We start from the raw sequence: 14,459 nt of genomic DNA on the forward strand, positions 1-14,459 counted from the left end.
CCTGATTTGAGTTGTTCACCACTGGGCAAAAAACCATATTTGTTCTAAAAACGTTTTAAGGACGTTTCATGTCCGCCAAATAATGTTCTGGAACATTTTAAGATTAAGCCTCAAGTCATTTAAGAAGAAGAAGAAGAAGAAATAATGTTCCAGAACATTATTTGGCAGACATGAAACGTTTTAAAAACATTCTTAAAACATTTTTAGAACGAATATAGTTTTTTCCCCACTGGGTCACTTCCGTTTTTCTTAATTTTTTCCTAATCATATTGTATCATATAATCCTTTTTTCTAAAAATATTTTCCTAATTTTGCTTCCTCGTGGAGAAAGCTTTGTAGTCGTTTTGTTTATAAAATTTTTAAAGATTATTGAAACAAATTTTTCTTTATATAGAAATATGTTATATGAGATTCTAATCAATTTTCCAGGTGGATATTTTTTTTTGTAAATACGATTACTTAAACAGATTTTAATGGATTTGGGTAAAATTTTCTAGAAGCTTATTTATCACATTAATATCTTAAAATGAAAAAATAGGAATTTAAAAAATACCAAAAAAATATTATCGTCTTTTTTCCAAAAATTTTTCAATAGCAAAATTTAAGCTGATATAATTAGTAAAATCTTAAAAAACTTCAAAGTTAGAACAGAAGGACAGACCAAGCATTTTATTATTATATAATAATTATATCTAAGAAAAATGAAAAATTATTATGTATCCACATTCGCAGAAGGTGAAAAAAATTTTATTTTTAAAATAATTATTTTTCATTTGAATAAAAAATAATTATTAAATAAACTTTTAATTATTATAATAATAATAAAATTATTTACTTACCAATTTGATTTATTTTTATTTCATTTAATTTATCAACTTTTTTGCAACATAAAAACAAAAAAAAAATTTTTAAATTAATGATCAGGTTAATATTTATTATATAGATAAATTTATAATTAAATATTTTTATTTTTCTAGAATTCTTTTTGCAATTGTATGTACAATATTTTTTAGTAACTAAAAAAAATTATTTTCTTTTTTTTTTATATAAAAAGCAAATTACAAAATAATTTTAATTACAGTAAATTATTATTTTTAAAATTCTTTGTACCATTAAATTTTAAGTTGCATTATAGGTATATTTTTTATAAAATAATTACATTCAAATTATATACAAATATGAAACATTTTTCTGTTTTAGTATATAAATAATGAAATATCTAGGAAAAAAGTGAAATAAATACCTTCCATCTTTAATATTTCGAAGTAATATTAAGGAAGTTAAGAAAATTACTATTATTATTATTATTATTAATATTATTATTATTAGTTAATAAAGATTGAAACCATTAAAAAGAATTAAAAAATATTAATATGTTTTTCTTTTTGTTCGACAATGAAGGGAAAAAAATAAAATTAAAAAATTCGAGTTATTCAAGTTTGACTACACCCAGAGAAATAATTTCTTTGATTTAAAGAAACCAATTTTTACTTGTTTTCTTTCATTCAAAATAAAATTTTCTTTGAAACAAAAAAAATATCTTCTTTTTGAAGCAAGAAATTTTCATAAATTTCTGAAAGAAATTAAATTAAATCAAAAAAATTCTAACATTGATATAGAGTTAAAGAAAAATTTTTATTTGAATTAAATAAAAAAAATTTCTTTAAAACGAAAATAATTTTTTTTTTTTTTTAAATCAAAAATCATTTGTTTGAAACGAATAAATTAAAATTTAGAAAGAGAAATTAAAGAAAAATTTTTATTTGAATTAAATAAAAAAAATTTCTTTAAAACGAAAATAATTTTTTTTTTTTTTTAAATCAAAAATCATTTGTTTGAAACAAATAAATTTTCTTTATATTAAAGAAAAAAAAAATTATCAATAAAATTAATTTCTTTGAAGAAAAGAATTTTTTTTTCTGTGTGTGCGTATTTTTTTTTTAACAAATAAATTTTTTAACAGAAAAATAATAAATCTATTCTAAATATTTTCTCTAACTAATATTGTAAAAAAAAAAAATCGGATAATAAATCTCTAGAAAAATATAATTCATAAAAATATCAGGTTCAATTTTACACAGGCTGTACAGTAGAAACAAATTAAAATTAGAATACAAGTATTGTATACAATTATTTTTGCAATTCCTATTCTAAAAGTATACCTATATTATCATTTTCACAAGATCCATTAGGCCCGCGAAATATTATAACTTTTTACAAAAACGATTATAAAAATAGTTCTTGATACAAATATACAATTTATTCACAAAAAACAAATTTAAGAAAATCTGGAAAACACGAGACATTTCTCGTATATTGTCGAGATCTTTTGTTTAACAAATACAAATTATCTAACTAATACAATAAAATATAATGCAACTAAATTAGTGGAAAAGAAAATAATATCAACTATTATATAAAAGACTCTAAGTACGATGATAATTCGTTAGGTATTCTCCGCATTTCTGCTGCGTCTAAAAATGAACATTTTCAAAAAAAAAAAAAAAAAAAAAATTGGAGGAAGAGGGGGCCTAATGGCTGCGAAAAAAAGGTATTTTTCACCTTTTCTCACATAATAACCTGATTCTACAACGAATCACGTAAGTATTTTCATTTCATTTTCATTTTTTTCTTCAATATTCATACATTATCCGAAGGATTGATGATTAGAGCTGTTACCGCAAAAAGTAAAAACACAATTCCTCCAATTAGAGTTACTGAAACAAATTTTTTTTTTTATTGTTAAAACTAACTTTCCTAACTTTTCTTAAGAATAATTTATAAGTTATTTCACAAATTTTTTAAATTTTAGAACTGTTAAAATTATAAAATACTGTCAACCGGGGGCTATTTTACTCACCCATGGGGCTATTATACTCAGTGCAAGTTTTTAATTAATCAAATATTTATATTGAAATAATAATTATTTAATTCTTTTTCTCAGACGCTAGACGAAAATTCGTGACGCATAAAAATCAATAATTCGAATGTTCATTATAAAGAATTTTTTTTTTTAGAAATCTTAATTATTTTTTAGACGAATTTTTATGTTTTCAATTAGCATTTGACAGAATTTCTCTTTTTTAATGAAGGTTTAATAAAATTTTTATTAATTCTTTTTTAACAGTCATTTTTTTTTTTACTTGACTTTTTATTTAAGAGAATTTTAATTTAAGAGCATTTGAACCTTCGTGACGTCACAAATCATGGCGCATGACACGCAAACTTCTCAGGTATGTGAAAAGCATAATTTTGAATATTTTAAAAAAAAAAATCTTTTGGAAAATGTTCAGACAAACATAGACTATGTCTGTTATGTGCGAAAAATTCAAAATTTTGCGTATAAAACGTTTTTTAAACAATGCCTACATATAAGCAATTCGTGTATTTTTCCTTACTTGTGACAACCAACTTAAACATTGTTTAAAAAACGTTTTATACGCAAAATTTTGAATTTTTCGCACATAACAGACATAGTCAATGTTTCTCTGAACATTTTACAAAAGGTTTTTTTAAAAAATATTCAAAATTGTGTTTTTCACATACCTGAGAAGTTTGCGTGTCATGCGCCATGATTTGTGACGTCACGAAGGTTCAAATGCTCTTAACAAAATTCTCATTCAATCGAATTTTACATGATTTGAATTTGTAAATTGACAAAAAATTCCAATTAATCTAATTTAAAATTCGTCTCAATTTTCATTTTTATGAATTTTTAATTCATATAATTTTTAGAACGCCGAATTTTCATTTGTTCGAAATTACAATAATATCCAAACAAACAATCGACAGAGAGATTTCGTCGCAATTTTTTAAAAATTGACCAATTAGAAATTTTACAACTAAAAAATTTTTTTTTAAATTGCGCCAAAATCTGTCTATCGATTTTTTGTTTGGTTATTTGTAATTTCGGACAAATTGAAAATTTGGCGTCTTAAAAATTCTATTAATTCAAAATTCGTTTAAATTAAAATTCGGTGAATTGGAATTTTTCTCATTTAAAAATTCGAATAGCATAAAATTTAATTGAATGGGAATTCAGTTAATATTGAAATTCTCTGAAATAAACAGTCATGTTGAAAAAATGATTATAAAATAATAATTCCGTAGCTTTAAATTTTGTTATGTAAAAATTCGTATAAAAAGAAAATCTGTTAAATTTTAATTCGAAAATTGAAAATTCGTTTAAAAAATAATTATTTCTAATAAAATAATGTAAAATAAAAATTACAAATTAATGATTTTTATGAGAAACTCATGTGTTTCTGCAAAAATTTTTTTGTCCTTTTGTGTAATATATTGAGTTGTTTTACTTAACCTAAAAAATGTTAACCTTTTTTTAATAAATATAGATTTTAGTAAAATATCAATGTTTAACTTTCAAATTTGTTAAATAATTTTTTTTCCTATTTTTTATCATAATCTAAACTATCTGCAAAAAATATTTCATTTATCTAAAGCTGTATAAAAAAATGTTAAGGATATTTTATAAATAAAAAAAAAAAATTTGCTGAATATAATAGCCCTAATATAATACAAGAGTAGAATTTTTTTTATTATTATTTAAATTTTGAATTTTGTTGAAGAATTAAGTAAAAAAGTAGCGTTTTTTTTTAGTATAATAGCCCCGGCTGACGGTAGTCAAAAATAATTTTTTTTTTCAATAATTTAGAATAATTCTGAATTCTAAATAATTAAAAAAAATAAATTTATCACATATAAGTAAATTTTCAAGGGTTAAAATTTCACCCTTCTCTTAAGGCAGAGAAATCGAAAAAAATTTGAAAACCTGTAAAGACTTTAAAAATATAATTCACGGGCGTGTTTTCAAATGTTGAGTTTTCTTTATCAAATTTCAAAAAATAAAAAAAAAATAAATAAATAAAGACAGACAGAATTAATTATATTATTGTTGCTAGAAAAAGCGTTTAGTAAAAAAAAAGAAAAACATTTTTTATAAGTACAAAAAGTTACCTGTTCGTATAGATATTTTTTGAGCTATCATTCGTCCACCAAGAACAGCCAATCCTGTACAAAACGAATGACCTAAAATTCCTCCAATTATAACGCCATAAACATCCTGTAATTATAAATATTTACAAGATTTATTATTATTATTATTATTATTATTATTATTAATATTTTTGAATTTACAAGAAAAATTATCCAATAATTCAAAGTATTTCGTTTTTTATAGTACTTTTTTTGAAATAGTCTAATGATTTTTATGAAATAATTGAGTAGCTGCCTGCAATAACTCGCCGAGCGCTTGGCCGATCGCTCCAACGCCAGTCAAACGTTCAAAAACGTGAAAAAAATGAAAAATGAAAATTTTGATTTTTGAAAAGTGCAATCTTGTAGGACATAAGATGGCGCATCTTTTTTTCCTTTGAGTTTTTTTTTATAGATCAAAAAATAGAGTTAATATATGCAAAACACTTAAAAATTTTATTTCACAAATTTCATTCAATTTTTAAACATAAATCATAGTATCTTTGACAAATTTCAATGAATCTTATTGAAAATTAATATACATACGTATTTAGGTCCATAGAAGACGACAACATAATCAAAAATATTAAAATCATCAATTGTTTATTTATAATTAATTGTAAATGAAGACTTGTCAATAATAATGTTTACTTACCTTTGTCGACATAAAGTGTAAAATTGAAAAACAATTTATCAACAACTTTAGAAAATATAGAACGTTTAAGAAAACATGCGCGACGCGTTAGCGAGTCAATTTTCAATAAGATTCATTGAAATTTGTCAAAGATACTATGATTTATGTTTAAAAATTGAATGAAATTTGTGAAATAAAATTTTTAAGTGTTTTGCATATATTAACTCTATTTTTTGATCTATAAAAAAAAATTCAAAGGAAAAAAAGATGCGCCATCTTATGTCCTACAAGATTGCACTTTTTAAAAATCAAAATTTTCATTTTTCATTTTTTTCACGTTTTTGAACGTTTGACTGGCGTTAGAGCGATCGGTCAAGCGCTCGGCGAGTTATTGCAGGCAGCTACTCAATTATGCGCTTCAAAAATATAATTAAAAAAACGATTTTTGTTTTCTTAATGTAAGGAAATGGAAAATTTAAGAAATTATACAATAAAAATGATTAAATACGAAATTAATTTAAATAAAATATAATTTTACTTCAAATCAAATCATATTTTAAACGTACTTAAATAAAATTGAAAATAAAATTCTAGAATTCAATTAAAAAATGTTGTATTATGATTATGTTATTAAAATGTTTTTTTTTTTTTAATTTTAAATGATTTAATTAAAATTGTTATTAAATTCAATTTTAATAATTAGAAAATAATTTAAATCATTTTAAATTATTGAAATAATAATTTAAATATTTAATTTATAACAAAAATCAATTTAAAAAAATTCAATTTATATTAAATTAAAGAAATGTAATATTGTAAAATAAATTTTGGAAAATTCTAAAAAATAAGTAACTTTTAGTAGCACAAGGCTGAAAAAATTAGTCAAACAGTAGCAAACTATAAAAAAGTAGCAAATAGTAGCTTTTAGTAGATAAATGCGAAACCCGTTATTATTATTATTTTTTTTATGTATAATGATAATAATAATTATTAATTATTAATTTTTTTTATTTATGAATAATAATAATAATATTATTTGTATTAATTACATTAAGGACTTTATTTTTTTAATTTTGTAGAGAATTTACCTCACGTGCTGCAAGAAGAATTGTTGTGAGCTGAGAACGATCTCCCCATTCGGCAAGAAATGTTAATGTAAAAGCTTGTAGAAAAATCCTCGACAATACCATCAATGCATTTTTCTTTTGTGTTTTTTTTATGATTCCAGTTTCTGGATCTTGAACTAATGTACTTTCCGCATCTTTCTCAAACTATAATTAATATTTATTTATTAGAATAATTATTTTATTTTATTTTATTATAAATAAATAAAATAAAAAAGTGGAAAAATTACTTCATCTTCTCGTTTTCTCAGATCAGATTGAACCTCTTCAAGTTCTTCTTGTCCCTCATTAGGTGACATATAATAACTATCTCGAAGCATTTTTAAACCAAATAAAGCAAATAATGCTGTCGAAATATAATACGTATAGGCTCGGGGAATTATCGTTGCTGCATATCCAAATACAACTGTTAAATCAAAATTATTATTATTAATTATTTATTTATTTATATTTAACAAATTGACGGGAATATTATTAGTGTATTTTTTTTAGACATTTAAAAAATATTAAAAACAAATTTAAGAAGGTAAAAATTATTTTAGAAAAAAAGTTTGTGTTTTTAAATTTTATTAAATTAAATAATAATTAAATAATTTAACTAATTAATTTAATTTAATAATTTAATTTGTTCAAAAAAGTTTTTCTTTATTGTTTTTTTTTTATTTTTCAAAAATAAACCGTTTTTTTTGGTATTTAATTTTTCCATAGGAAAAATGCATTTTGTTTCAAGAAATAAAAAAAATATTTTTTTTTTTTAAAACAAATTGTTTAAAGAAGTCTAAAACTTTTTTGCAAAATCTTCTTAGTATTTCCAGGTAAATGTATAAAAATAAAAAAAAAGTAAAAAAATCGGTTCCAAATTTTAAAAAATTCATAACTTGAAAATTTATAAAATTAGTATTTTAAAAAAGATACTATTTTTTTCTACAAAAAATTTTTTAAAAAAATTATCCGAGTTTAAAAGGTCATAGGTAAATTTCATGTGGAATCGCCCATATATATTAATATATATATAGAAAAAAGATTAGATCCCAGAGAATCTTTATTCACTGTAAAATCAATCTTATCATACAAATTTATTGTTGATATAAGTAGATCAAGATAGGATTTAACTTTATGATAATGTATTCACATTACGTAGATCAATAATTATTATTCTAGAAAAATCATAATTCTGTATTTTTTTAAAATTTTTATTAATTTCTTTTTAGATGCTTAAATTAAAAAGAAAATTGGAATTTTTTTTTTTTTTAATAATTCCCAACGACTTTGTATGAAATATAATAATATTCTGACACATATTTAATAATTTATAATTTTTTTTATTATTATTATTTTTTATTTTTAATAATTTAATAATTATTTATAGAGAGTTAAAAAAAAACAATTCTAAACAATTTAAACATAAAAGAAAAAAAATTTAAACTACACATTTTTTTGCTCTAAAATCCAAGAAGTAATTCGCCAAATTACGAAAATTTAAAAAAAATAAAATTAAGTAAATAGCATACTTATTAGTTTTCAATTGCTCTCTACTATTATAAATAAAACGCATCTACTTCCAAGAATTTTTCAAATATCTCTTTTTCATTTTTTTTTTATTTTGCATAAATAATTTATTAAAAATACAATTATATAACAATGATTTATGCACTTTAATACTTTTTTCCATCACAATTATTATTGTTAAATTTTACTTTTCAAATAAATGTGAGAATTATTAAAAAAAATTAAAAATCTAAAATTTATCAAACAGTTAATTTACATTTATTTATTTGTTTCTTGAAATAAATTCAACAGTTAAAATGTTAAACGTGTTAAATATTGAAATTCATATATTTAAATTTCAAAGATATTTTGTATTGTCGTGCGGAATTTTGTTTTAAAAGTAGTTATTGAACAATCAATAACTTTTGAAGCTAATTTAAAAATTACATAAATTATTTTTGAAGTTTAATAATATTTTTTAAAATTTAAAATCTTTAAAAGTATCCAATTTTTCAATTTTCTCAATTATTGGATGTAAAAATTTGAAAAAAAAATTTAATTTTATTAAAATTGTAAAAAAATAAAATAAAATAAAAATTTAATTCAATTAATTTAAAGAAAGACACTAATGAATAATGATAAAAGTTAATTTATTAGAATGTTTATCCTTTTTGTCAAATAATAATTCGAATAAATAAAAAATTTATCTGAAAGAAAAATCAATGTAAAGAAATTCTGATGAATAAAAATTTGTTTTAATCGTTATTCAATTAAATGGGAAATTCGAACAAATATTACGAAAATTCTATGAAAAAAATTTTCGATTAGGATATAAAAATTCTGTAATATAGAAAATGTATAGATTGAAATATTATTTTTGAAATTGTTTGTATCTTTCAATTTTTTTTTCTTTTTAAATTTACAAAAAAAAAAAAAAATTAAATCCTGGTCCCGTTTAAAAAAAAAAACAATTTTTTGTTTTTAATTTTTTTCGAAAATTTAGAATATTTTTCAATATTTATGGGTTTATTGCATTTTTTTTTCTTTTGAAATTATGAAAAATTTTCAAAAATTCCAAAAAAATGTTTAAAATTTTTTCTCTATGACGGAATCAAGCTTAAAATTTTTTGTAAATAAATGAATAAATTAAATTAAATAAACGTTTGAAATTAATCATAAAATTGTTAATCAAATAATTAATTTCCAATGTTATGATTAAAATTAATATATAATAAATAAAATAAAATTAATAATTCAAAATATCTTCAATATTGCTATTTTTTTTGTAAATTAAACCATTAAATGCAATTTAACTAAATTCCAAAGAATTCAGTCTTCTAATCAACTTCGAAGAATTATAACGGCATCTTTGTAACATAAAAACTAAACCTTGAAATGAAACTTATATGTGTGTCAAAAAAAAAAAAAAAAAAATTGCAGTAAAGCAACTTGCTATTAGTTTTAAATAGTACTTCGTTAATTATAAGAAATAAATCATTGTTCACAAGTAAACTATGAATTTCATTTTACTTTTATTAATACCGCGTAAACGTCATATTTTACAGATGAATGATATTTTTGGTAATAACAATTTTTTAATTAATTATTCAAAAATAAAAATTTTTTTAAAAGATTTAAACGTTGAGATAAAAAATAGTTTTCAAAAATATAAAACGATATTTAGACTATAATTTATTATTTAAGAATTAAATTTATTGCTTTATCAGTCGATTGCAATTACTATCTGATTTGTTCTATATACCAGATGCAAAAAAAAAAAAGAATTAAAATCAGGCGAATCTTTTTCAAAGATATCAGTAATGTAAAGAATCAATGATTTATTTACACTGCAACTTCGTTTAATTTTAAGTAGTTTGGAAAAAAATATATTAATAAATGAAACTACTTTTTCAATAATAAGTTATTTAAGTTAATGGGTTTTTTTTAAAAATTTTTTTATTAGCAATAATAATTACCCTAATAGTAAATTAGTCGGAAATAAAAGTTGCTTTTATCAAAAGAGAAGAACAATTTTTATTTTTTTAATAAAAAATTCTTTTAATGTTTACATCGTTATAAAGAAACACATTTCGATCAAAGACGTTGCCGACTAATTTAAAAAAATGATATAATACTTTTAAAAATAATTTTATTTGTTTCCAGAATACAAAAAAAAAAAAAAAACAAATTCACATGAATTTCTAAAATTAGAATTTTTATTTGATAGGAATTTCATTAGATATAATTTTTTTTTAGCCAAATTTTTATATGTTCGAATTATTTTTTGACAAGATTTTCATTAAAATAATTGTCGATATTAACAACATTTTGATAAAAAAAAATTTACTTCACAGAATTTCCAATTGTTCGAATTTTTATTTATCAAAATTTTTATTTGTTCAAATTTATCATTTGTCAAAATTTTTCTTTTTTTTTTCAAATTTTCATTTAACAGAATTTTTATCTGATAGAATTTTCATTTTTTCGAAATGATTTTTGTCAGAAACTTTTTTGGACAAGAATTTTAAAATTAACCAATCAAAAATTATACATAAATTTTTTTTTTATTAATTTTAAAATTTAAGTGAAAATGTTTTTGACGAATGTTTATTTATTCAAATAAATGTAAGGTCTGTCAAATAAAAAATCGAATAGAATTATTTTTAAATAAATTTTTGGTTAAGTAAAAATTTTCAAAAAAAAAAAAAAAACAAACAAACAAATCTTGTACCAAATTGTATAAAAGTACAATTTTATTTATTTTATTTGTTTTTATTTATTTTATTTATTTTATTAATTTTATTTATTTTATTTATTTTATTTATTTTATTTATTTTATTAGAATTAAAATTAGAATAAAATTTATATAGAAAAAAAATTTTTTTTATTACCTGAAAGGATAGTCATAAAAGCGAGTGCACCTATTGCTCCGGTAAAGACGGTAAGTCGAGGATATTTCATCGCCATAATTGCAGCGATAAAAAAAGTTTTGTCTCCCAATTCAGAGACAACAATTACAGAAAGTGAAGCAACGAAGGCATGAAGAAAGCCCAGGTTGCCCTGGGCTTCCTGCCCCAAATTCGTTGTCGCCTTCTGTAAATAAAAAAAAATTTCAATAATTTAAATTAGTTAGTCACTGAAAAATGGCAGGGAATTTTTTTTTTCGTTTTCATTAATCGCCAATTTATAACGTTAGTATTTTTTCAAAAAATGCTGAAAACCTGTTTTAAACAGTAAAAAAAAAGAATAATTTTTAATTAAATAATAAGAATTTAATTTTTAATTTAATAATAATAATAATACAAATTGAATAATTTTTTAATTTAATAATTTTTTAATAAAAATAAAAATTTTGTATTATATCAATTTATTTTTTATTTTTACGTATATCTTTCTTTTTTCAAAAAACCGAATATTCATTTATTTGAATAAATTTATGTATAAAATTGTAAATATTTTCATGGTAAATAAATAAATGATAAAATACGATTATTAAAAACATGTAATTTTTTCAGTGTTTAACGTCATGTGTCCTTCGAGAAAAAAATAGATTTATTGAATACACATAAATAGTAAAAAAAAAAAAATTTCTTACCTATACGAACAACCGTATTAAATTCATAAAGAAATGTTGGTGATTTTTTTTCTTTTAACTGTAATTTCTTTTTATTAAAAATCATCCTTTTTCCAATTTTTAAAAGAAAAGTAATATTATTATTATTAATTGATTAAATAATAAATTAATTAAAATTTTTAATTATTACCAATTTTACATACTTTTTATTTTAATATTTTATATTTAATTTATAAAAAATTGAAAAAAAAGAAATGAAAATAAAAAATGTAATTTTAATAATTTTTTTTTTATTGTTTTTGCAAATTTTTGAAAAAGTCAATTTCGACAACGAACATTTTTAAAAATCATTTAATTTTTCTAAAATAAATAATTTCCTCAGGAATTAAATTAAAATAATAATAAGAATCTAGTTTCAATAATTTGTGTTCGTTATTGTGAATAAATTTTGTATTGGTTAATTAATATTTTACTTTAAATAACTAATGTTATTAGATATTAAATTAATTTTATTAATTTTGTAATGAGAATAATTCTATAGATATAAGAACATTATCAAGAATTATTAGAAATAATTGAATTTTAAAAGATTTTGTTAATTTTCAGAGAATAATTAAATTTTACAGATATGAAAATAATTTATGTTTTAGAAAAAAAAAATTGATTTCACACAGTTAAATTTTCGAAAAATTAAATTTTAATTGTAATTTATTACTATTGAAAATTTGGAAAATAATTGAATTTTAATTAATTCAGAATTGAAAATTTTGAAAATAATTGAATTTTCATTAATTTGAAATTGAAAATTTTGAAAATAATTGAATTTTAGTTGATTTTGAATTGAAAATTTGGAAAATAATTGAATTTTAGATAATTTTAAATAGAAAATTTTTGAAAATAATTCAATTGTAGTTAATTTTAAATAGAAAAGTTTGAAAATAATTGAATTTTAATGGAAAATTTGGAAAATAAATGAATTTTAATTGAAATTTTTGAAAATAATTGAATTTTAGTTGATTTTGAATTAAAATTTTTGTAAATAATTGAATTTTAATTGATTTTGATTTGAAATTTTTAGAAATAATTGAATTTGAAAAAATTTTTTTTTTTCAAAAATATAAAAAAAAAGTCGAAAAAGTCACATTTAATTAAAATAAATCGAAAAAAGTCGGAAAAAGTCGAAAAAGTCGTATAATCCAAGGCCTGCGTATTAAATAAATTGTATTTGAACCAATAATTGTTGTATTTGAAACAAATACCATTTTTATTAACTCAAATAAAAATTATTAGGTTCAAATAAATATTTATTTGATAATAGTCAAGTAATTAAGTATTTAAATTAAATAAATTTTCTTTTTCAGTGAAAAATTATAGAAAATTAAAGAAATTCCCTGACTTTTCCCTGACCGTTAAGCACCCTGATTTTAATATTTTATATTTAATTTACAAAAAATTGAAAAAAAAAAAGAAATGAAAAATATACAATATTTTAATAAATTTTTGAAAAAGTCTATTTCGACAATGAATATTTTTAAAAATCAAATATTTTTGAAAAAAAATTATTATTTGCCATTAAAAGGAAATTCAAATAATAGAAAAAAAATAGTTTTAATAATTTTCGACAAAAAAAATTTTTTTAAATTATTTAATTTTTTCAAAATAAATATTTTCCTTAGGAATTAAGTTAAAATAATAATAAGAATTTAGTTTCAATAATTTGTGTTCGTTTTTTGCGAATAAATTTTGTATTATTTACAATTTAATAAGATTTATTTAATTTTTTTTTTAAATCTTGATTGTAATTACGAATTTTTCATTTAAAAAAATTTTTTTTACTAAATAAAATTACTTTCAATAATAATTGATTGAGAAAAAGGATATTACAAAAAAAAATATGTAAGAAAACAAAAAATATTTAATATTTTGTAATTGCGAAAGATGAAACTAAATTTCTCAGAAATTTTTAATTGACATATGTGCAACTTTTTACAATAATAACAATCGAAAATACATATAATTCAAAAAATAAGGTTAAAATTTTTTTTATTTCTATTTATAGTGTAAAATTATCAAAAAAAAATAATTTACGTTGATTAACTTGAAAAAAATACACAATTTTTCATAGACAATACAAAATATATGCAATGGAAATTATTTATTAAAAATAAAAATTTAATTGATATCCTTTTGTTTACATTGGATAAATGTTTATTTTTCAAGAATGGATAAGGAGAATTTGATTTAATTTTAAATTAATATTTAAAAGAAAAAAATGTTTAACAATCTTTTTTATTTTCAAATAAATTAACATTGGATTTATCAATGAAACTTTAAATGTCAATATAAATTATAGAATTCTCTCTTTTAGTTTAAATATATTATTTCTTTTTCGACTTAAAAGTAAAACAATAATTAATATGAAGTTTCTATTATTATTATTATTATTATTTTTTTTCTAAACTCACCATCGATGTTGTAAAAGAATTTTGAAATCCTCCCACATTAAGGGATAATTTATCAGCTGCTGTTGCACTACTCATTAAACGATTCATCAGTAGAAATAAGGCAAATAAACCAAAATAAGAACAACCATGCAAACTGACGTATTCAAAACAGAAGGGACAACTAATTCATAGTGTAATTTAAA

At 19.6% G+C, this 14,459-nt stretch overlaps 2 protein-coding genes across 3 annotated transcripts in view; one reads left to right on the forward strand and one right to left on the reverse strand.

The window, feature by feature from the left end:
• Nucleotides 1–2,012: 2,012 nt before the first annotated feature.
• LOC127286821 (egg protein CP422-like) overlaps nt 2,013–14,459 on the forward strand; it is a 77,049-nt gene continuing 64,602 nt past the window's right edge. The window contains exon 1 of one of the 2 annotated variants that reach the window (XM_051313425.1): nt 2,013–2,019. The gene's annotated coding sequence lies outside the window, so the exon portion shown is untranslated. Of the gene's footprint in view, nt 2,020–11,815; nt 11,824–14,459 lie in introns of those variants that run through there. The other variant, XM_051313424.1, reaches the window with a different exon arrangement.
• Nucleotides 2,029–14,454, reverse strand: LOC127286817 (transmembrane protein 165). Its single transcript, XM_051313417.1, has 6 exons — nt 14,278–14,454; nt 11,130–11,331; nt 6,981–7,156; nt 6,715–6,897; nt 4,975–5,080; nt 2,029–2,717 (listed from the first exon to the last, which is right to left on the reverse strand). The coding sequence occupies exons 1-6, from the start codon at nt 14,362–14,364 to the stop codon at nt 2,641–2,643; spliced, it is 831 nt and encodes a 276-aa protein (XP_051169374.1). The 5' UTR covers nt 14,365–14,454; the 3' UTR covers nt 2,029–2,640.

The sequence above is a fragment of the Leptopilina boulardi genome, unplaced genomic scaffold (assembly GCF_019393585.1).
Source record: "Leptopilina boulardi isolate dan_hultmark-lab unplaced genomic scaffold, ZJU_Lbou_2.1 LbouV2_362, whole genome shotgun sequence".
NCBI classification, from domain to species: domain Eukaryota; kingdom Metazoa; phylum Arthropoda; class Insecta; order Hymenoptera; family Figitidae; genus Leptopilina; species Leptopilina boulardi.